Source organism: Dromiciops gliroides, chromosome 1 (assembly GCF_019393635.1).
Source record: "Dromiciops gliroides isolate mDroGli1 chromosome 1, mDroGli1.pri, whole genome shotgun sequence".
NCBI lineage: Eukaryota > Metazoa > Chordata > Mammalia > Microbiotheria > Microbiotheriidae > Dromiciops > Dromiciops gliroides.
Window position 1 is genome coordinate 526,939,647 of NC_057861.1, and position 24,210 is coordinate 526,963,856.

A 24,210-nucleotide genomic window follows, 5' to 3' on the forward strand; every position below is an offset into this window, starting at 1 on the left:
ACATGACAGGAAAAGAAAATGACAAATGCTGGAGGGGATATGGGAAAAAAGGTACACTAATGAATTATTCGTGGAGTTCTGAACTAGTGCAACCATTGTGGAGAACAATTTGGAACTATGCCCAAAGGGCACACATAAAACATAAAACTCTTTGGCCCAAAAATACCACTACTAGGTCTATATTACAAAAAGATAAAAGGAAAAGAAAAAGGATCCATATATACAAAATTATCTATAGCAGTTCTTTTTGTGGTAGCAAAGAATTGGAAATTGAGGGGATGCCCATCAATTGTTGGAATGACTGAGTAAATTATATATATGATTGTGATAGGATATTATTGTGCTATAAGAAATGGTGAGGGAGATGGCTTCAGAAAAACCCAGGAAGACTTATATGAACTGATGCAAAGTGAAGTGTAGTAGAACCAGGAGAACATTGTATACCATGACAGCAATATTGTAATAACAATAACCATGAAAGACTTAGTTACTCTGATCAAGACAACTATCCAAGATAATTCCAAAGTACTCATGAAGATGCTCTCCACCTCCAGAATGAGAACTAATGAATTCTGAGTACATACTTTTTTCACTTACTTTATTTTTCATGCTTTTTTAGGGGGCAATATGACTAATAAGGAAATAGGTTTTGTATCACTTTATGGGTATAATTGTTATCACATTGTTTACCTTCTCAATGGATAGGGAAGGAATTCCCAGGAGGGAGGAAGTGAGAAGAGAGGGAAATAGGAACTCAATATTTTCAATTATATTAAAATATAAGATTTTTAAATGAATATTAAGGAGGCAGCTAGGTAGTTCAGTGGATAAAGCACCAGCCCTGGATTCAGGAGGACCTGAGTTCAAATCCGGCCTCAGACACTTGACACTTACTAGCTGTGTGACCCTGGGCAAGTCACTTAACCCTCATTGCCTCGACAAAACAAACAAACAACAACAACAAACAAAAACAACAAAAAACAAACAAAAAAATTAATATTAAAATTAAAATTTTTTAAATGTTTATTTCCTTCCTTCCTTTCTTTCTTCCTTCCTTCCACAAAGTGAGGACTGTTACCCCTTAGGAAAAGACTGATATCACAGAATGTCAGTGCTGGAAAGGACCCTAAGAGATCATCCAGTCTAACTGTCTAATTTTATAAAAAATCTCAAACATTCAGTGGCTCTTGGACAAAGAAGCTGGCTGCTCTGTTATGAACACAACCAGTCCAAAAAGGGAAAAAAACAGTACTTGGAGAAAACAAGTTATCCTGAGGAGTGAAAAGGGGAAGATGGTTGTACCCAATGCCAGAGCTTCCTATATTTCCACTAGGGTACCCCTCTTAGCCTTGGCAATTAGGGAAGTAGTTTACAAAATATTGCCAAGTATTTCAAAGTACATAGGGAGAAGCCTGGAGTATCTTTACTGATACCTGGTACAAGTTGTGAAAACAAAATCTTTGGCAGAGACATGGAGTGGAATGTTGCATGTGCTGCCAGATGAAGTCATTGTTAGTTTGTTTTGCTGAACTTCCTTTGTTTCCAGGGGGCTTTAGTGGGGGTGGTGGGGTGTATATTAGGAAATGAATGTGATATAATCTGTTTTTCATTTCATCTCATAAGATCACAGATTTAGAATTGGAATAGCTCTTAGAGATCATCTTTCCAATTCTCTTATATTGTGGATGAGAAAAGTAAATCCCAGAGAGATGGTCATTTGCTCCAGATCATGTAACTAATAGGTAGAAGAAATGGAACTTCAACCTGGATCCCAGGACTTCACCAAAGCTTTCAGTTTCAACTACAGCATGCTGCCTTCTCAATGGATGCTTGGAAAGAGAGAGAGAGAACCAGTTGGGCCACTGTATTTCTTTCTTTCTTTTTTTTTTGGCGGGGCAATGAGGGTTAAGTGGCTTGCCCAGGGTCACACAGCTAATAAGTGTCAAGTGTCTGAGGTCAGATTCGAACTCAGGTCCTCCTGAATCCAGGGCAGCTGCTTTATCCACTGCACCACCTAGCTGCCCCCATAAATCTCATTTAATCTATGGAGACCCTGGGCAAGTCACTTAACCCCAATTGCCCAGCAAAAATAATAATAATAATAATAAAATAAAATAATCTATGGAGAGCCTACTAAGTGAGAGATGCTGCTAGACTTCTGGGGAAGAAGGGCTCCCAAAGATGCTAAGATATCCTGAGCAGTGGGTAAAGGAGGATGGTTTTGCCTAGAGGTTACAGACCCTACCCTTCAAGAGCTTACAGACTAGCTATGGAGATGAGAAAGACCCAGGAAAATTCTTGATGCTACTAAGAGTTTGCTTTCTCCCTTCAGAAATCCCCCAGTACTTATTTATCCATGGACTAGCTGTAGCCCTCCCCAAAATGAATGTAAGGTCCTTGAAGTCAGAAATTTTTTTTTTTCCTTAGCATCCTCAGAACTCACCATGGTGCCCAGAACAAATATGCCTCTATTATTGAATAATAAGACAGGTCGGTTTATGCTAAATGCCAAACGATGTGGTCCAGACAAAAAGGACAATAGGCATCTGGGGGCCAGAGAGACACCATTATGGAGTGGGGGGAGGGGAAGTGGAGGTAGGGAAGCAATCCAGGAAAGCTTCGTGGAAGAGGTGAGCTATGAACTGGGCTTTGAAGAATGGGTAAAAATGATGTAGGCCAAGAGTGAGAAGAGCCATCCAGGAGAGGGAAGGAAGGTAGAAGCAAAGGGCAGGCTGGTGAGGGAGTATGTGGAAAGTCCTTCTGGGGGATGATGAGTAGGCCATCTTGGCTGGGGCAGAGAGTTCATGTAAGGTAGTACTAGAAGACAGAACAGGGCAGCTAGGTAGTGCAGTGGATAAAGCACTGGCCTTGGATTCAGGAGTACCTGAGTTCAAATCCAGCCTCAGACACTTGCTAGCTGTGTGACCCTAGGCAAGTCACTTAACCCTCATTGCTCTGCAAAACAAAACAAACAAAAAAGAAGACAGAGCAGGCTAGAAGTAGATGGTGACTAGTAGAAGAGGTAGAAGAGACCTTAGAGGTCATTTAGGCCAACTCCTCCTCCTTATTTGTTTGTTTGTTTGCTTTTTCTAGCCCCTCATTTTCCTGGGGCCTAAAGAGGTTAAGTGACTTTCTCAAAGTCACAAAGGGAGTAGACATGGAAGGTTCAATGTGAACCAAGGCCCCCAGACCCTGGAGTTTTCCACTATAACATACACATGGTATCCCCTCATCAGGAAGCAATGTTGAACAATGGGAAGAGCTCTGGTTTGACAAATAAGGGCCCTCAGCTCTATTTCTAGTCGCTCATTAGGTGACTTTGGACAAGTCATTTCCCATTTGGGGGCCTGTTTCTTCTTCTGTCAAATGAGGGGTTTGGATTAGATGGTTTCCCAGCTCTAACTTTCTATGGTTTGGGGGTTTGGCCTCTAGATCAAGAGTTTTTAGTCTTGTGCCAGTGACCTTGGGTTTATTGGTTTTTATTATTATTATTTTGATTACTGTATTTCAATAGAATTGGTTTCCTTTGTAATCCTACATATTTTATTTTATGCCTTTAAAAACTTCTTCTGGGGCAGCTAGGTGGCACAGTGGATTTAAGAGGACCTGAGTTCAAATCAGGCCTCAGACACTTAACAATTACTAGCTGTGTGACCCTGGACAAGTCACTTAACCCCAATTGTCTCACCAAAAAACCAACCAAACAAACAAAAAAACTTCTTCTGAGAAGGGGGCAATAGGCTTCACCTGACTACCAGGGGAGCTCAGGACACCAAAAACATTAAGAACCCTTGCTCTAGACCCTAGCTTCTTAAACTGTGGGTCATGACCCCATATGGGGGTGCATAACTGAATGTGGAGGTCGCAAAAAATTTGGCAACAGCAAAAGGTTATCTATATCTATTTCATATACCTATATGCCAGGGGTCACAGAAAAAATTTCTCGGGTGAAAAGGGGTCATGAGTGGAAAGTTTTTAAGAAGCCCTGGTCTAGATAATGGGGAAGCCTTGAAAGCTAAATTCTGCTTTAGCCACTTCCCCTGGGGAGGGAGCCCCTCTTCCTTCTTCTTTGGTCCCCTTCTACTGCTGTGCATGCCTGGCCTATAGAAGACACCCAGGGCAAGCGAGCTGAATTGAATCAAAGGGGACACTTACGGGTTCTGTCCTTGTTCCAGGCATGGCAGCTGATGGGTTCAATCAGGAAGCTGTGGTAGGCCATGGTGACTTTTTCTGCTGTTGTAAAGGAGAAGAGGAAGCTGGGTTATATCAATTCACCTCCTTCCCCCAAATATCTTCTAAAAAGAAACCTCCCCCAGTGCTGGTAAAAAGACCAATAAGAGCTGACCATTCATAGTCCTGGGCAGGAGGGCTTTACCAGACAGCCCAGAAGGATGCAAACCCCACCCCTACCACGCCCCATCCTCTATAAACTCCCTAAACGCTAGATGGAGGAACAGAATTTGGTGACCCATGGCTTCCTGGGATGTATTTACCATCCACTGGGAAGGGATGGAAAGAACCCTATCCTCCCCCTCCCTCCCGTCCCCTTTTAAATTCATTTTTTCGAAGTGATATTTCTGGTACTATGTTTTGCATGATTGAACATGTATAACATACATCAAATTATTTACCATCTCAGGAAAGGGGGAGATGAAGGAGGAAGAGAGGAAATTTAGAACTCAAAATATTTTTTAAATGAATATCAAAAATTGTCTTTAACGGGGCAGCTAGGTGGCGCAGTGGATAAAACACCGGCCCTGGATTCAGGAGTACCTGAGTTCAAATCGGGCCTCAGACACTTGACATGTACTAGCTGTGTGACCCTGGACAAGTCACTTAACCCCCATTGCCCCACAAAAAACAAACAAACAAAAATTGTCTTTAAATGTAACTGGGCAGGGCTTGGAAATAAAACATTTAAATAAATGAAGAAAAAGAGAGAGAAGGAAGGAAGAAAAGAAGGAAAGAGGGAGGGAAAGAAAAAGGGAGGGAGGGAGGGAGGAAGGAAGGAAAGAAGGAAGGAATCCTTCTAAAGCATAGGTCTGACCATGTCACTCCCCTCCTCAATAAACTGATGGCTCCCTATTACCTCTAAGATCAAATACTAACTCCTCTCTAGCATTTAAAGCTCTTTACAACCCAGCTCCAACCTACCCTTCTAGCCTTTTTATACATTAATCTTCATAAACTCTTGTCTAATGAAACTAACCTTCTTACTCTTCACACACACATACACACTGCCACATATTGTCTTTGTAAATATTCTGCATCTACTTATGTGGATATTGTTCCCCCACACAACATAAGCTCAATTTGAGGAATGATTTCTTTTTCGTTTTTATATCCTTACTGTCTAGCACAGTGGGCTAGATGATGGAACGTGCTTAATAAATGCATATTTAATATTTATAAATTTATATTTATAATTGATTGGACTGGACAAAAGAGCAGAGCTTGAATCCAATTTAATTTGCTCTGCAACTCCAAACATAATTTAGTTGTGAGGCTCAAATCACATAATGGATGTAATCCATTGCAAAACGCTTTATTGCAGACCTTAAAATGCTATAGACATGCTTATTGTTATTATTATCATTATCATTGTTATTATTATTATCATCCTAGGCAGCTAGGTAGCACAGTGGATAGAGTGTCAGGCTAGGAGTCAGAAAAAACTCAACTTCCTGAGTTCAAATCTGACCTCAGACACTTAGTAGCTACATGACCCTGGGCAAGTCACTTAACCCTGTTTGCTTCACTTCCTCATCTGTAAAATGAGGTGGAGAAGGCAATGGCAAACCACTCTAGTATCTCTGCCAAGAAAACCCCAAATGGAGTCATGGAGATTCAGACACAACTAGAAAATGACTTAAGTAAACATGTGCCAGGAGCTGTCCTAAGTAGTAAGAGATATAAAGACAGACCCGAAACACCAGGTCCTTGTCTTCAAAGGAGCGTTCTCACAGAAGAGGACACCTTGTAAGGAAGACATTCATACAAGCGAGAGTACTTTGGGGTAAGGAAGGTACAGGCAGTAGAGGGAGAGACTCAGGCCTGGGAAGGACCCCTTGGGGAAGATGGAATTTGAGCTGAATCTGAAAGGAGACCTGAGGGGACTGAGAATTCTGTTGGATTGGGCAAGATGAGCAGTTAGAGAAAGAAGCAGAAATGGTTTATTTGCAACAATCATTAAATCATTAAAAAGATAATATGAAACAACTACTACTACTGAGAAGTAGTGAATTGTCATACACACAACGGGTGTATACATATATGTGTGTATATTTATATCATATACACATATTACTGTAGCTTCTCGGCTAAAATTTTATTACAAAATTATGCATGAATATTCATTAGTAAATTTCTATGTAACAAATAAACATTAGTAAAGTCTATAGTAAAAAAAAGATCATAGATTGATAGTCTCAATGCGGATCGAAGAATACTATTTGCACTTTATTTTGTTCATGGGTTGTTTTTTCCCTTTTGCAAACTAATTTTTTTTTTTGTGAACTATTTCCTCTCTCACAACACGATTAAGGTGGAGATATGTTTTACATGACTGCACACATATAATCTATATCAAATTACTAACCATCTTAGGGAAGCGGGGAGGGAAGAAAGAAAGGGAGAAAATGTGGAACTCAAAATCTTGTAAAAAAAAATGAATGTTAAAAATCATCTTTACATGTAACTGGAAAAAATACTATTAATTTTTTTTAAAAGTCATAGATTTAGAACTGGAAGGGACTTCAGTGGTCAACTAGTCCAACCACTCCCTCCCCCTCATTTTGCTAATGAGTAAACTAAGGCCCAAAGATGAGAAGTGTCTTGTCCAAAGTCTCTGTCCCCAGTGCACTGCACCAGGCTTAGCATATGAAAGATGCTTAATAAATGCTTATTTCCTTCCTTTCTTCCCCTTAGTAAATGTTTACTGATTGGATTCAATTGCGTAAGGACCTAAAGATTCCTTATCTTGGCTCTTCCTTTACCTAAGCTAGCTAGTAAGGGTGCTGCCTTTTATTAAGGGGTTTCTTACTGGTGGTACATGGATAGATTTCAGGGGATCCATGAACTTGGATGGGGAAAAAATAAGACCTTTATTTTCATTGACTTGTTGTTGTTATTGTTTTGGGGTGAGGCAATTGACAATAAGTGACTTGCCCAGGGTCACACAGCTAGTGTCAAGTGTCTGAGGCCCGATTTGAACTCAGGTCCTCTTGACTCCAGGGCCAGTGCTCTATCCACTGAGCCACCTAGCTGTCCCCCCTCATTGACTTCTTTGTTTTTGTTTTTGTTTTTTTGTTTTTTTGTTTTTGCAGGGCAATGAGGGTTAAGTGACTTGCCCAGGGTCACACAGCTAGTAAGTGTCAAGTGTCTGAGGCCGGATTTGAACTCAGGTACTCCTGAATCCAGGGCCTGTGCTTTATCCATTGTGCCACCTAGCCGCTCCCCTAATTGAAATTTAACATTCCTTGTTGTGGGCAAAAGAAATTATTCTGATGAAGGGATCCATAAGCTTCACCATGAGCCAAGAGTCCTTGATTACTAAAAAGGCTAGGAACCTCTCCCCTACATGTTAGGCACTGGGGGATGGGGGCTGAGAATGGGGAGGAGTGTTTGCTGAAGATAAGTGACCAGCTAGGAAAGAATATGTAACCCTATCTCTTATCACAGCCTGGAGCAAAAGATTCCTTCTGGATGACAAGGGTCTAGGAGTAGAAAGAAAGCCACTGTCCCAGTGACTTTAGAAGCCAAAGGGGCTACATTCCAAAGACCAGAGAGACAAAGGCCCTTTAATGTTATCATCATAACTCCCCAAAGCCCTCTAATGATGTCATCAAAGGTTTTTCTGGGGTAGGAAGAGGCAACCCCACTTCACATCATCCTGCCCCCCTCCTCCCACCTATCCTCCAGCCAAACTCACCCAGCTAAGCTCTCTGGGCAGCTCGCTTTAGTCACCAGACCAGCAAGGCAGCAGTCACTCCTCTCCTAGCACACAGAGGTTGCCTCCACCCCCCCACCCCTTCCCCGTCCTAACAACCCAACCATTTTTTTAAACAAAGGCACCTCTGACTAAGCCTTGTGTGTGTGGAGAGGGGAAATCTAAGGAAGGAGAGTTGGGGAAAATAAAGGAAGCTTGATAACTGTCCAAAACAGGAAGCTGGTTTGAAAAAAAAAATCATGAGAACCAGGCCACGCCTCCAGAAGAAACTATTAATCTGCAGGAAAGGGGGAGGGGGGGGGCGTGAGTTTTTCTAGGAGTGGGGGAATAAGAGACTGTAGTCACTCAAAATCCTGAATGTTCTAAAGCTCGAAAGTTTTCTTGGGTAGCTTTAGCCCATTTTTTTCTGGGTGTGACTAGACTCCAGGTGACGGAGTCTTCTGGAGGCAATGTCTTCCTTGACCCTTTTAACTCCCTCTTGTTGTTGAGTCATTTCAGTCATATACAACTGTTCTCTACTCCATTTGGTGTTTTCTTGGCAGAAATACTGGAGTGGTTTGCCATTTCCTGCCCCAGCTCCTTTTACAGATGAGGAAACTGAGGCAAACAGGGTTAAGTGACTTACCCAGGGTCATACAGCCAAGCCAGATTTGAACTCAGGAAAAGGAATCTTCCTGACTTCAGGCCCCACACTCTATCCACTGTACCACCTAACTGCCCACCTAACCCCCTACCGTGAATCATATAGGATGTTAACATGAAAGAAACTCAAAGATCAACTAACCCACCCCCTTCATTTTACAGATGAAGAGATGAGGCACGTCTTGTCCAAAGTCCCATATTAGTCAGGACAGAGAATCATAGAAACATGGTAGGTAACTAAGCATTTGCACTAGTTGTCTCCCATCCCTGGAACATTTCTCTCCTTTAGCAGGATGCCTTTCTTGGCTCTTTTCATTCTTGCTAGTCCCTTTCCTTAAGATTTCCTTCCATTAAAAAAAGGAGGGGGGCAGCTAGGTAGCGCAGTGGATAAGGCACTAGCCCTGGATTCAGGAGGACCTGAGTTCAAATCTGGCCTCAGATACTTGAAACTTACTAGCTGTGTGACTCTGGGCAAGTTTTGCCCTGCAAAAACAACAACAACAACAACAACAACAAAAAGATTTCCTTCCATTTAAGACTTGCATGAACTAACACAAAGTCAAACTAGCAGAACTTGGAGAACAATTTATACAGTAACAGAAATAGTATAAGGATGATCAATTCTGGTCAACACAATGACCAATGACAATGCCCAAAGGTTCATGATGAAACATGGTATCCACCTCCAGATAGAGTTGATGGACAAACTGCAGATTGAGACATATTTCCTTCTCTTTCTGTCTCCCTTCCTTCCTTCTTTCTTTCCCTCCTTCCTTCCTTCCTTCCCTCCCTCCCTCTTTCTTTTTCTTTTTCTATCTTCCTTCCTTTCTTCCTACCTTTCCTTCTTTCTCCCTTCCTTCCTTTCTCGTTGTTTTAGACCTCACTAATATAGAAATTTGTTTTGCATGATCATATATATTTATAATAGGTTTTGGTTTTCTTGCCTCCTCAATGGGTGGGAAAGGGGGGAGGAGATGAAGGAGGGAAAGAATTTGGAACTGAAAATAAAATTGAACTTAAAAAATATAAGATTGCCTTTTATTTATATAGTATATACCTCGTATGTATATAGTTATTTGGATATTGTTTCCCCCATTAGAATTTGAGCCCCCTGAGGGCAGGGACTGAGTTTTGGCCTTTCTTTTATGTTTCCAGCACAGTGCCCAGCATATATGCCTAATAAATACTTGTTGACAGATTGACTAAAACCCAGGTCTCTTGAAGCCTAGTAGTGCTCCTTCCAAGATAGCATATACAGGATGGAATTAGAGTTACCAAAATCACAACTTAAAATAAAGCCTGTCCAGGGCAAAGCATGTCAGTAAAGCATGCTTTTAGCTTCTGTAAGGAATTAATTGTGATTTGGGGTTTTCATAACCCTATCTTTGCTTCATTATGGTCAGACTGAAAAAAATGTAAGCTTAAAAGCCTAAGAGAAAATGGGTGTGTAATTTGGGAGATAATTGAACGAACAAGAGGAACTCTGACCACAGGGAACATTTATTGAAACTAAATAACTGGGGCAGCTAGGTGGCACAGTGGATAAAGCACCGGCCCTGGATTCAGGAGTACTTGAGTTCAAATCCAGCCTCAGACACTTGACACTTACTAGCTGTGTGACCCTGGGCAAGTAAGTCACTTAACCCCCATTGACCCACACACACACACACACACAAAAAAAACCCTAAATAACTAAGCCTCCCTCTAATAGCTTCCCCACTCCCACATGGGTCTGGCCAGATTATAATGGAGACAGCCCATGTGGGTGTGCTGAGCCAATTGGAGACTCAGCATGGCTAAGAACTGCCCCTTTCTTCCAGTGGAAGAGGCAGTTCGAGGCAGTTGGAGGAGGAGGGTAAAGGGACTTTTCTGAGAGGCAGTTAGAGAGTATTATGAGAGAAACAGGGAAGGAAGGCAGACAGTTAGAAGAGCTGCTGGTGTTTGACCTTCAGACCAAAACAGAAGAGACTGCAAGTTAATTCTCCTTAGCGCTACAGATTTTGGGTGGTGATGAGTTTGTGGGTTTGGGGCTGGAGGCAGGTTCGGGGTGCCTGGGGCCTCTTTACCCCAGAGATTTATACATTGTTTCTACTTCTATTAATCTCACTTGTGTTTTGAGTTTGTTCCCATTAATAAAACCTGGTTTGTGTTTTTGAAAGAGGCTATTTCCTTTCTTACCCCAATATTAAGGCGAGCCGCCCAATTAACTCTTCCCATACTAAATTTGGCCTTTACACTTCCATGACAAAATTCTGGCAAGGTCATTGACAACTTTGGGCATAATCCCTGGCCTTCTGACTGCCAACTAGAGCCACCTTTATGTTGAGGAGACATCAAGAAGGTTCCTTTGTCCCAAAACATCAACCCCAATGACTGTCATTCCACTCTACATCTAGAAAACTCAAAGTAGGGCACATTCAGGACAGCCTTCAGCCCACTACCACTGGGAGTTCCCTTTCCCCCTCATCTTCCCCTGCACCCATAAACACCCCTCCCCAAGACCATGGTGCCCAGGCTACTTGACTACTCATATAATTTGGATTATATAAGAGTCACTAACTTTATTCCTTCTGGTGAGATGGAGAACCACTAGGCCTTACCATCTTTCCTGCTACTGCCACCTCAAGCCCTTTAGGCTTTACCTGCTACACCTGCCTCCCTCTACAATCCACTTTCATCTGACACACTGAGTAATCTAAGGACCCCATGGGTCTTGCCATCCACCCTGATGATGAACCTTTAAGGATTCTATGCTTTTCCACTTCCCCTTTTATGTGTTGTCTCCCTTAATTAGATCTGTGAATTCTGTGAGAGGAAACAAAGCCTCACTTTTCCTATTAGTGTCTCCAGAGCTTAGCACAGTGCTTGGCATATAGGAAATTCCCAATACATTCTTTTTTTTTTTTTTTTGGTGAGGCAATTGGGGTTAAGTGACTTGCCCAGGGTCACACAGCTAGTAAGTGTCAAGTGTCTGAGGCCGGATTTGAACTCAGGTACTCCTAAATCTAGGGCTGGTGCTTTACCACTGTGCCATCTAGCTGCCCCCCCAATACATTCTTTATCCTTCTTTCCCTTCCTCTTTCCTTCCTTCCTTCTTTCCTCTTTCTACATCCAAATAGCTCTCCTCCTTGATACAATATGGTTTGTAACTGTCACGAACAGAAGTCTCGATAGGATAATGTTATTTAATTCATTTGGCATTTATTAAGCAACTACTAGGTGCCAGGCATCATGGTGGACACCAGGAAGAAACAAAAAACTCTCTCTCGAGGATCATCCAATTCAATTCAATAAACATTTACTGAGCACCTACTATATGCCAAGCACTGTGCTACCATTCTACTGTCAGGAAACAACATATATACAATAAAGGTTGTCCTAATATTAAATGAAGATACAACCAATATTGTATAGATGAAGTAAACAGAAAAGCACTGATGACCAATTCCAAATGGTAGACAAATTAGGATAAGAAAATGTAAAAAGAAATGTCTGATACCATATTGGGAAAACTTCTTCTTTTTATTAACTTGTATTTTCTGTCCTTCTCTAAGTGATGATTTTAATTTTTAACCCTCTATAGAGGGATTTACACAATGGCATTATACAAGATAGACTATATTAATCACCAGAAAATCTGGGGATTTTTTTTTCCCCATGAGAGATAACATCTCTCAAAGGCCCTGATCAATCTTTTGATCTCTTGGTTAGAATGAATAAGTTTTTTGTTGTTCTGATTGAACTGGAGTTGAAAGGGGAAATGGAATCTTCCTGGTGAAGGAATATCTCTCCCTGCATTTCTCTCTCTCTCCCTCTCTGCCTCTCTCTGCCTCTCTCTCTCTCCCTCTCTGCCTCTCTCTCTCTCTCTCTCTCTCTCTCTCTCTCTCTCTCTCTCTCTGCCTCTCTCTCTCTCCCTCTCTGCCTCTCTCTCTCCCTCTCTGCCTCTCTCTCTCTCTCTCTCTCTCTCTCTCTCTGCCTCTCTCTCTCTCCCTCTCTGCCTCTCTCTCTCTCTCTCTCTCTCCCCTTCATCAGCATTTGGGACATAACCAAGCTACTGTTCAAGCTTTTCCCTGCCCCTCCCCTGTTCCCAGGATTCAGGGGTCTATTGCACATCAGGAGCTTTCCTCACCACTTGGCCTCTACCTGCAGAGGTAGAGGGAGGTGTGTGAGTGCTTTTTCCTCCCCTTCCCCCTCCTCCCCCCCATTCCAGATTTATGGGTATGAGGGGAACTGAAAGGACCTCACTTTTGGCACTGATGGGGCAGAAGACATGGAGGAATCTTTCAAGATAGTAGGTTTTTGTTTTCACACATCTATAGCCTTTTATGAAGATATAGCAGGGATTCCAATTTAAGTAATGTGGCCCCAAGGAAGGGACTAAATATTGGAATGGAAAGAGGTGGGTTGACGTATGAAGGTAAGAAGGGGAAAAGAATAATGTTGTGTAATTGTTAAGATTAATCTCGGCTCTAGATAAGAAAAGAGGAAATGTACCTCCCTTCTTTCCTTGTTGGGGAAGGGGGGAGTACAGAATGCTGTGTGCCCTGTCAGATAGTGGTCAACGCATCCAGTGATTTTGTTGAACATTTTTTCTTTGTTACAAGGAAAGGCTCACTGGGTGGAAAAAGAAGACTGCATGTCCTGAGATAACTGATGGAAAATCACAAAACATCAGAAGATATTAATTTAATTTTTTAAAAATAGTTAAAATGCTTGCATGAACTAATGTATAGTGAAGAGAGCAGAACCAAGAGAACATTGTGCATAGAGACAGCAATATTATTTGATGAAGAACTGTGAATGACTTAACTATTGTCATGGGGCGCAGAGCACCCCAGAATTTCTCTGGGGCACACCGAGGAATCTTCTCCTTGAGAAACTAAACCAGAGGACAGATAACGCCTAGAGGAACCAAATTGGACTGAGCTATCTTGGGATTCCTACCCTTCATTCTGGTCTCTCTTACCCTGGGGAGATAAATTTGGGTGTGGCTTCGGAAAGAGGGATCCGTAGCCACCCCTCACCCAATTCCTCTAGTCACTACTAGTGGGGGATGGTCCTCCACTCCTCACCCAATTCCCCCAGCTACCACCAGTGGGGGATGGTCCACCTTCATTAAAGGAACTTTCCACGGGCAGATGGTCCACCCCCATCAGGCCTCTATAAAAGTACCTTCCAGTCTCCTGTTCGAGGAGATTTGGTACCTCTGAGCCATGTGCTTTATGCCAAATCTCCCCATGAAAAGTCCAAGGATTTCTTTCATGGTTTTCCTCCCCCCACCCTTCCCTTCCCTTGCTCCTAAATAAACTATCACCTTATTCTAACTACGTTTTGTGTGCAAGAGGGTGTAATTCTTTAAAGAGGAATTCCCAAGAACCCCAAACCGTACCCCATTTTCCCACCATATCACTATTCTCAACAATACAATGATCCAAGAAAATCCCAGAGGACTAATGATGAAACATACTATCCACCTCCAAAGAACTGATATTGATGGAACACAGACTGAAGCATGCTATTTTTCACTTTCATTTTTTTCTTTTATTCAAATTTTCATATACAAAATTACTAATATGGTAATATTTTGCATGATTGTACATGTATAACCCATATCTGATTGCTTACTGCCTCAGGGAGGGCGGAGGGGAGGGAGAGGAGAGATAAAAATTGGAATCCAAAACTATAAATAAAAATGTTTATTACTTAAAAAAAAAAGAATAGTCAAAATGATAACGGGGAAGAGAAAGAGAGTGAGGCTAGAGCTTCTTATCATCACTAAGAGCTAACTAAGGTTGTTTGATCAAGAACAAGTCACAAAAGACTACCTTATTTCCTCTTTTTGACAGGCTTACAAGTCTTATAATCCAGGGAATGTCATAGACATACACAGCATCGCACTGATTGCTACAAGGCATTGGGAAAAGTCCCTCAGAAATCTTTGTGAACCAGATACAGTGATGTGGGCTGGATGATGAGCGCTGTTAGGGAATTTCAGAACTAGTCACACCCAAAGATATATGATTGTTTGCTGCCTCTGGGAGGGGGAAGGGGAGGGAGAGAAAGAGGGATAAAAATTGGAACCCAAAACTATAAATAAATAAAAATGTTTATTACCAAAAAGAAAGAAAAGAAAGGAAAAAGAAAAAATGTTTAAGAACAGGGAGATCCAGGGATAGAAATGTCTAGTTGAGGACCCCTATGCTCAAGCAAACATCCAGTTGGGACCATCTAAAAAAGCCCAAACCAATTCCAAATGGTCCCCCACCCCAGCATGTCTCCTTTCATTCAGGGATAAGGAATACAGAGTTGAAAAATATCTCATTTATAAGGGTGGTTTTCCCCCTCCTTCTCACAGACACCTTTAATTTCCCTTCTTGGTAAGAAACTTAGTGTGACCCACACACACACACAATCTTATTTTTTTTTCCCCATCCACAGTTCAGAAAAGCCAACTTGCTCCCATTTTCTCCCCCCAGCCGGATCTGGACCAGACTTTGCATCTCATGCTTCACATTCCAGAAGCTCTGGCTTCTGCTGAACACAATTTGGAGGAAGTGGCAGCTAATGGAGGCTGGGAAGAGACCGCAGCCACCCTAGGCCTAGGGCACATAAGGGAGCAGTCTGGAAGCTATTAAGGTTTCCCAACACCTACAGTTGACTTCAAACACTCCCACAGGGGAACTCCTCCTTTCCCTCAGTATGTTCCTCTCTCTCCCTGCCCCCATGCAGGGAAAACTACAGGCTGGCCAGACACCTACCTACCTACTTACTCAGTGTGATCTCTTTCCTTGGAATCTTTACTGTTGGGGCACACACACTCAGTGGCGTGCTGGAGCCAGCTCAAACCAGCAGATTGTTAGATTTTCAGTGTGAGTATTTGCAACTCAGAAATCTGCAAATGCTACAGATTAGGGTTTCATTTATTATTTTGTGGATTGTCCAGATTTAAGAAAGTGATGGAGAAAATATTAAACAAAGTGTGTCTGTCATGTGTATAGCTTTTTTTTTTTTTGGCGGGGAGGGGGTGGGGTAGCAATTGTTAAATATTTACCCATGAGTAGAGAGGGGCACACAGAAAGAGAGAAAGGGAGGGAGGGAGGGACAGAGAGAGAAAGAGAGAGAGGTATTAAGTGCTTACTCTATGACAGACACTGTGCTAAGGACTAGAAATAAAAATACAAGCAAGCAAGATCTCCCCTAAGGAGCTCACATTTTAATGGCATATGAAGGCTGTACCATGATGTAGAGATAGTCAGGAAGCTGAGAGGCAGCCTGGTACCAGGACAGAGAGGACAAAAACTCACCTATTTGAGAAGGGGGAAGGCAGGGTTACTGAGCCCCAGGGACTGAGTCCAAGATATGTTTCTCTCTCTCTCTCTCTCTCTCTCTCTTTTTTTTTTTTTTGGTGAGGCAAGTGGGGTTAAGTGACTTGCCCAGGGTCACACAGCTAGTAAGTGTTAAGTGTCTGAGGCTGGATTTGAACTCAGGTACTCCTGAATCCAGGGCCGGTGCTTTATCCACTGCAACATCTAGCTGCCCCCCTAGATATGTTTCTGACACTAACTAATCCCATTCCCTTGAGCGATTAGCTATCAAGAACAAGAATCTAGACCACCTGTACCCCAAAGATATCAAAGAAAAAGGAAAAGCACCCATATGTACAAAAATATTTATAGTAACTCTTTGGGGTGGAAAGAATTCAAAATTGAGGGGATGCCCATCAAATGGGAAATGGCTGAACAAGTTGTGGTATATCATTGTGATGGAATAATACTATTGTGTTGTAAGAAATGATGAGCTGGATGCTTTAAAAAAAGAAACCTGGACAGACTTACGTGAACTGAGACAAAGTGAAGTAAGCAGAACCAGGAAGACATTGTACACAGTAACAGTAACATTGCACAATGATCAACTTCAAATAACTTAGCTCTTCTCAGCAATACAATGATCCAAGACAATTCCAAAGGATTCATAATGGAAAATGCTAGCCACGTCCAGAGAAAGAACCAATGGAGTCTAAATACAAATTGAAGCATAATTTTAAAATTGTTTTTCTTTGTTATTATTTTATTTTTAATGTTAATCTAATTCTTTTATATTATTATATTAATTGTCTTTGTTCTTGTGGGGGTTTTATCTTCATTTTATTTGGCAACATGACTAATATGGAAATGTTTTACATGACTGCACATAAATAATTTATATCAAATTGCTTGACTTTGCAAGGAGGGGGGAGGGGAGGAAGAGAATATGGAACTCAAAAAAAATTAAATGCTAAAATTTTTGTTTACATATAATTGAGAAAAAAAGATTTTAAATGCTAACATAGTAATAATAATAACCCAGACCAGCTTCTCATCACCATCCTCACCAAAGGTGGCTACAGCTCTTCTTTACTGCACATCCCCTCTGCTGCTTTCCCCTGGGGACTGGTTCCCAGCTACAGGACATGGGCAGGCAATTCTAACTGGCACTTGCCACAGCAAAACCCAAGTCTTCTCATCAGGCACTTACTTAAACCCAAGTTTAGTGCTCATTCCACTTATAATAAACTGACAAATTCACCTCCCTCACTGTGAACACAATGCTTTCACTCATGGGCCCTAAGATCCCATAAGATTCTCTGCCACTATATTGAGTCACATAGAGCTTGCAGGCTAAAATCCCCAGGCCTTTCACAGGAATTGCTTGTGGGTTGGCCACTCCTCTACCATTCTGAATTTGGGCAGTGACTTGGGGAATCCACAAGTTCTCCACAATCTCCCAGCCTGGGCTCCCCGACCACACCCTTCTTGCAGCATCCTATCACATTTCCCCAGACAGCCCAGAGAGCTGTGCTCACCCTTCCCTCTGCTCCACCAGAATCCTGAGACACCTGTACCTGCCCGCTCTCTGCCCACCTGCCTCCTTGCCCTTCCAAAGGACTTGTTCTATCTGACCCTGGCTTCTCCAGATGCTCTCTGACTATTCTCCTATCTTCCAGCCGCCCTTGGACCACATCCTCACATGCACTGACATGGGCAAGAAGTAAATGATGCAGATTCCTCTCTGTCCTCCTTTCCCTAGGAAAGGAAGGTTGGGAAAGGCTAATGAATTCCATCTATTGATAGATCTCTGCAGAGGAGGGATCCCCCTCTGAAAAAAGAACAGTCAAGTCAGAGAGATGAGGACAATGGTATCAGGGAGAGAGATGTTGCCTCAGAGTCAGCAAGTCTGAAAGTCCTAACTCAGAAACATATGAGCTGTGAGACTCTGGGCAAATCACTTAATCTCTCAGTGCCCTCAGCAACTCTCTAAAACTATAAATTACCGGAATAAATGGCCACTTGCAGTAGGAAAGAAAGCTTCCTCACCAGGAGTTCCCTAAAAGGGGGCAGTGGGGGCAGGGTAAGAAGTCAGGGTGACTTATTTTTTAGATTCCCTTGCTGAATACCACTGACTTTCACCTTCACATACCTGGGGAGATGTGGTAGAGACTGGACACCAGCTAAAAGATGGATCTAATACTGAGCACAAGGGACAGCTAGGTGGCGCAGTGGATAAAGCACCGGCCTTGGATTCAGGAGGACCTGAGTTCAAATCCAGCCTCAGACACTTGACACTAGCTGTGTGACCCTGGTCAAGTCACTTAACCCTCATTGCCCCACAAAACAAAAAACCAAAACAATACTGAACACAATACTTCATTCGCTAAGCATTTATTAAACATCTTCTATAGGCCATGGCCGTGCTAAGTGCTAAGCCAGATGTGCTAAGCCAAATGTGGTCTGTCTAGGTATGATTTGAGGAATGGGCAGAGAAAAGAGGGCATTCAGGGGACTACTGCAGCTAGGTGGCGCAGTAGAAACAGCGGTGGGTCAGGAATAGGGAAGACTGGAGTTCAAATCTAACCTCAGATACTTAGCTCCGGACAAATCATTCAACCTGTCTGCCTCAGTTTCCTCATCTGTAAAATGAGGATAATAATAGCACCTATGTGGCAGGGGTAACATGAGGATTAAATAAGATAGCATGTGTAAAATGCTCTGAAAACTTCAAAGCTCTATAAATGCTGGTTATTATTATTACCAGGGATTGTAGTAAGATGAGAAAATTGAGAAAGATAACTTGTGTATGTGCTATAATAGATATTCTCTCCCTGCCCCATAGTAGAATGTAAGCTCCTTGAAGGCAAGATCTAGAGTTTTTTTGTTTGTTTTGTCTTTGATCATAAATTTGTAGCTGAAAGGTCCCTTAGAGATCATGTGGTCTTAATCATTTTTTCAAATAAGGAAACTGAGGTTCAGAAAGGTTACATGGCTTGTCCCACAGCTAGTAAGTCTCCAAGGTGAGATTTATTTTTGTTTTTGCTGGACAATGAGGGTTAAGTGACTTGTCCAGGGTCACACAGCTAGTAAGTATCAAGCGTCTGAGGCCCCATTTGAACTCAGGTCCTCCTGAATCCAGGCTGGTGTTTTATCCACTGCACCACTTAGCTGCCCCCCCAAGGTGAGATTTAAAGCAACCTTCTTCCTGATCTCAAGACCAGCACTCTATCCAGTTCTTTGTATCCCAAAGATACAAAAAAGGTACAAAAATTCCTTGCATATTTAATAAATGTGTGTTGATTTGAATGTAGCCCTTTTGTTCATGCTTTTCAGTCATATCTGACTCTTCATGACCCCATCTGGGGTTTTCTTGGCAAAGATACTGGAGCTGCTTGCCATCCAGCTCATTTTACACATGAGGCAAACAGGGTGAAGTGACTTGCCCAGAGTCACATAGCTAGCATATGTCTGAGGCTGGATTTGAATTCAAGGTGAATCTTCCTGATTCCAAGACCAGTGCTTTAGCCACTGCACCACCTAGCTGCTCTGTAGCACTATATGGTTTACAAAGCACCATCTCCAGTTACCCTGTGAGATGGGTAGTGTGAGTATTAAGCTTCCCCATTTTATAGATGAAGAAACTGGAGCCTAATCAAGTTACATGGATTGTAGCCAAGGTGTACCACATTATCTAAAAAGGAGTCTTTGGTAATAATAATATTCTCACAATGCTCAGGGTCACACAATGAATGAGTGTCAATGGTGTTCCAAGTTGGAGTCCAGTGGTCTTTCTACTATTCCAAGTTGCCTCTCAATGAGAAAATATGGTCCCTGATACAAAATATAAGCTTGTGACATTTTTGTTTTTGTATCCCTGCTGGATAGAACCATGCCTGCTACAGAGTTGTTCAGTCATGTCCGACTCTTTGCGACCCCGTGGACCATATCACACCATACTATCCATGGGCTTCTATTGGTAAAGATACTGGAGTGGTTTGCCATTTCCTTTTCCAATGGATTAAGGCAAACTGGGTTAAATTGACTTGCTAGTAAGTGTCTAAGGCCGAATTTGAACTCTGGTCTTCCTGACTCCAAGCCCAGCACTCTATCCACTGAGCCATCTAGCGGCTCATAGTAGTAGTTACTCGAAAAATACTCGAATCTTAAATTGGAGAACCTGAGCTCAGATCCTGTCTCCACCACTTACTACCTGGGTAGCCTTCATTTTTGCCTCTCTGGGCCTCAGTTTCCTTATCTGTAAAATGAGGGGTTGGGCCTAGATGATATCTAAATTCCCTTCCAGCTCTAAACCACGGCCCCCAGGAAGGAACAAGTAGCACAGCCTGTGGGGAATGGAATGTTCACTTTGGAGGGGCCCCGGGGTCAATTGTGATGGGATTGCATGGCCCGCTTACCAGACCCCAGAGCCCAGAAATCTGAGCGGGGAACCCTGGGCCTTCTCACTCAGCAGCTCCTTCTGCTCCTCGGCCCATTATCCCAGAGCAGAATCATCTCACTGAAGTTGAGATTTTGTGGTCTTGTTTCTCTTTGAGGAATTCCATTTCCCAAACACGGCAGGGTGTGGTCAGGCAACTGGAGGCAGGCTCCCTCTCCCCCTTCTCCTGGAGGAGAGCCAGCCACTTAGGTTAAGAGCTTCGGGCCTAGGCAACTTGGCCCCCGACTTAGCCCTGGGGTCCTTGCAGCCAATGTGTCTGCCAGTGCTGCTCCACCCTGTGGCTATAGGAGGCCAGGCTAGTGCAGAACAGGCCCCAGGGCTGTTCGTAAGTGACTAATCCCTTCCGCAGGCTTAGCTCAGGCCTTGGCTTCTGCTGGTAGTTGTTTTTCCTGGAGATCAGAACTTCCATTGAGAGGCACCATCCGGAGGTTCTCTGAGCCTGCCTTCTGCTTTGCCTCTCCTTCCCAACTTGAAAACTTATTTGTGGCCCCTGGGTTCAGCCCTTTTTTAGACATCCTAAAAGGATCATTGATCTAGAACTCCGTGACTTTAGAAATCATCCAGTCCAATCTCCTCATCTTGCATGTAAAAACAAATGGGGTGAGGTGGATAGAGCACCGGCCCTGGATTCAGGAGGACCTGAGTTCAAAGCCAGCCTCAGACACTTAACACTTATTAGCTGTGTGACCCTGGGCAAGTCACTTAACCCCAACTGCCTTGCCAAAAAAAAAACAAAAAAACCCGAATGGGGTGGGGCAGCTAGGTGGCGCAGTGGATAAAGCGCCCACCCTGGATTCAGGAGAACCTGAGTTCAAATTCGGCCTCAGATATTTGACACTTACTAGCTGTGTGACTTTGGGCAAGTCACTTAACCTTCAATGCTCCACAAAAAACAAACAAACAAACAGAAAAAGAACTATTAGTCACCAGAGAGCTTCAACCATAGGCAAGCTGTGCTGTGTACTCTTGCACTCCCAAATCCTACCTTGGGGATAATGAAAGGTGGTAGGGAGAAGCATTTAATGATTGCTCTAAGACTCCAATCTTTTAGCACCAATTGGCAGGAACCACAGTATTCAAGCCATTTATTTGATGAGTATCCTCATTTTACCCATGAAGAAACTGAAGCCCAGAGAGGGAAAATGACTTGTCCAAAGTCACACAGGAAAGGAAGGGACAGAGCTGGACTTAGAACCCAGACCACAGGATCTTAGATTTGGAACTGGAAAGGACTGAGTAGGCCATCTTGTCTAACCCTCTCTCATTTTACATATAATAACTCTTTTTTTTTGTTTTGTTTTGGTTTTGGTTGGGCAATGGGGGTTAAGTGACTTGCCCAAGGTCACACAGCTAGTAAGTGTTAAGTGTCTGAGGTCGGATTTGAACTCAGGTCCTCCTGACTCCAGGGCCAGTGCTCTATCCACTGCACCACCTAGCTGCCCCTTCTCATTTTACATATAAGGAAACTGGATTGAAGGGAGCTTAAGAAATTCACCCATGGTCAGTATCAGAGGCAGGATTTGAATGCAGGTCCTTTGGCTCAAGAGAGCTAGGGATCTTTCCACTGTTCCAGGCTGCCTCTTCTAATTTCAAATCCACTATCATTTTCTACTTTATTGCTCCTTCCACCACGTGGGACTATCCGTTTCTTGGACCCTCCCCTTGAGCATCTGTGACCCCCATTGCAATTATGCTCCCTCATTCCCTTGCTTTAATGCCTTCCACCTGGAAAGCGGCCAAGACTGACAAGACATCTTGGGATCCTGGTTCTGAAGGCCAGAGGCATATCTGGGCCCACCCCTTCCCCACCTCCAGCATCCCAGCTCCCCCCCAGGGAGCTGAGACAGAGGCCTGCATCTAATTTGTTTCAACACTCCACCATTTGTTACTGGTGTTAGGGAAAGTTCTGACAAATAAAAGAGGCCCTTCACCAGCCAGGAAATGAGCAGATCAAAAAAAAAAAGTCTTGAAGAGCCCCAGAGAAGTTAAAAATTACCTCTCCCCACTCCCCAGGCCTAAGGTGATTGGCCAAAAGTCTTAAAGGAAATGAGGCTGGCTCCATCCCCTGGGGAAGTTGCTACTTGCCACAAAGTCTTGTTCAACCGCAGCCTCAGAACACCGGGGTGTGGGGTTCCCACAGGAACCTGTCAGCCCTTTCGTACAAATTCAGAAAGCTGTCTTAGCCCCATAGGCCCCGCCCACCCCAGCCTCACTATCATGGCACCAGGCACTTCTCACTTAAATAGCCTCTTCCCATTTTTCTCCTTTTATGGCCTTTTTGGTCAAAGTTAAAAAAGATGGAGAACGGGCTGCTTTCGGTCTTGGTTGCATCTAGTGGGGTCCTGGGGGAGGTGCTGCTGACAGACATTTTCCCTGGAGCAGAAATGTATTTTATCCACTTCTGTCTCTGGGCCTCATGGGAGTGATTTCCCCCACCATCATATAGACTATGAATAGAATGGGACCTCAGACACCACTTCATCCAGCCTCCATCATTCTGCAGATAAGGAAACTGAGGCCCAGGGTGGTTGAGTAATTTGTTCAAAGCCACACAGGTAGTAAGGACTCAGAAGCAGGTTTTTTTGGGGGGAGGGGGCAGGGCAATGAGGGTTAAGTGTCTTTCCCAGGGTCACACAGCTAGTAAGTGTCAAGTGTCTGAGGCAGATCTGAACTCAAGTCCTCCTAAATTCAGGGCCAGTGCCACCTAGCTGCCCCCAGAAGCAGATTTGAACCCAGCATGGCACCCCTCTCTTTCACTGTAAGTTTCCAGGTTCTACGTGAGATCAAGAGGGTAAAAACTGGCCTCTAACCTGTGAATGGCCAGAGCCAAACGCAGCAGGCCTAAATTTTATTTTGTCAGTGACTTTAGGTTCCTCTCTGGATCTTAGATAGTTCTCTTCTATAAGATGAGGGGGAAGGCCAAGGGTTCTTAACCTTTTTAAAAATTTGATCATTATATTTCTTTTGGTTTTTGTGAGGCAATTGGGGTTAAGTGACTTGCCCAGGGTCACAAAGCTAGTGTCAAGTGTCTGAGGCCGGATTTGAAGTCAGGTCCCCCTGAATCCAGGGCCAGTGCTCTATCCACTGTGCCACCTAACTGCCCCTGATCATTATATTTCAATATAATTAGTTTCCTAGCTGTGTGACCCTGGGCAAGTCACTCAACCCCCATTGCCCCACAAATTATATATATATATAAAATTATTAATTAATATATAATATATATAATAAATTATATATATAAATTGGTTTCCTTTGTTATCCTATTTTATTTTATGCCTTTAAAAACATTTTTCTAATTTCCATAAGGACTGCCAATGGTTTGTGTCCATGATACAAGAAAGTTAAGATCTAGTCCTTCCTAGCTGAGTTCAAAGGGCCCTATCAGCTCCTGTGTTCTACAATTTGGAGCCCTTTCCCACCCTCCTTCCCTTCCCTCCACTCAGAGGACACAATTCGCCTTCTCCCTGGGCCACTGATTTTCCAAGGGCAAGATGAACAAGGCAGCTGGCAGCCTACTCTGTGGGTTCCTTCACCTCAAGGGGAAGGGTCAAGTCTCTGAACGAGGAGGCCACTTCCTGAAGTGACTTACAAGGCCCGGAAGTTCCCTGTCTCCTGTTGCTCAAAATTATCTCTTCTGCTTAAAAACAAAAAACCCTGGGGAGGAAACATTAAGTCAAAGGCAGAGCTGTTCTTTATGCCTCCTGCCCCAGCTCCAAGCTTCAGAGGGGCCAAACCTCGATAGACTCCTCCAGGAGAAAGATGAGGGGCTATCATTCCCTAAGTGTGGCAGCTGATGCCAAAAAGAGAGACAGAAGGCTCTTATAAAAGGCATCCCTCAACTTCTCCCACACATA

The 24,210-nt window shown here is 43.2% G+C and overlaps 1 protein-coding gene across 4 annotated transcripts in view; it reads right to left on the minus strand.

Annotated features, from left to right (window-relative positions):
- The window catches only part of ARPC1B (actin related protein 2/3 complex subunit 1B), a 49,616-nt gene that overhangs the window by 15,281 nt on the left and 10,125 nt on the right, over nucleotides 1-24,210 (minus strand). For 3 of the 4 annotated variants that reach the window (XM_044000925.1, XM_044001106.1, XM_044000866.1), the window contains one exon: nucleotides 4,156-4,233. In XM_044000925.1, the coding sequence (XP_043856860.1) occupies nucleotides 4,156-4,219 (64 nt within the window). In that variant the 5' untranslated portion in view covers nucleotides 4,220-4,233. The remainder of the gene's footprint in view (nucleotides 1-4,155; nucleotides 4,234-24,210) is intronic. The other variant, XM_044001018.1, reaches the window with a different exon arrangement.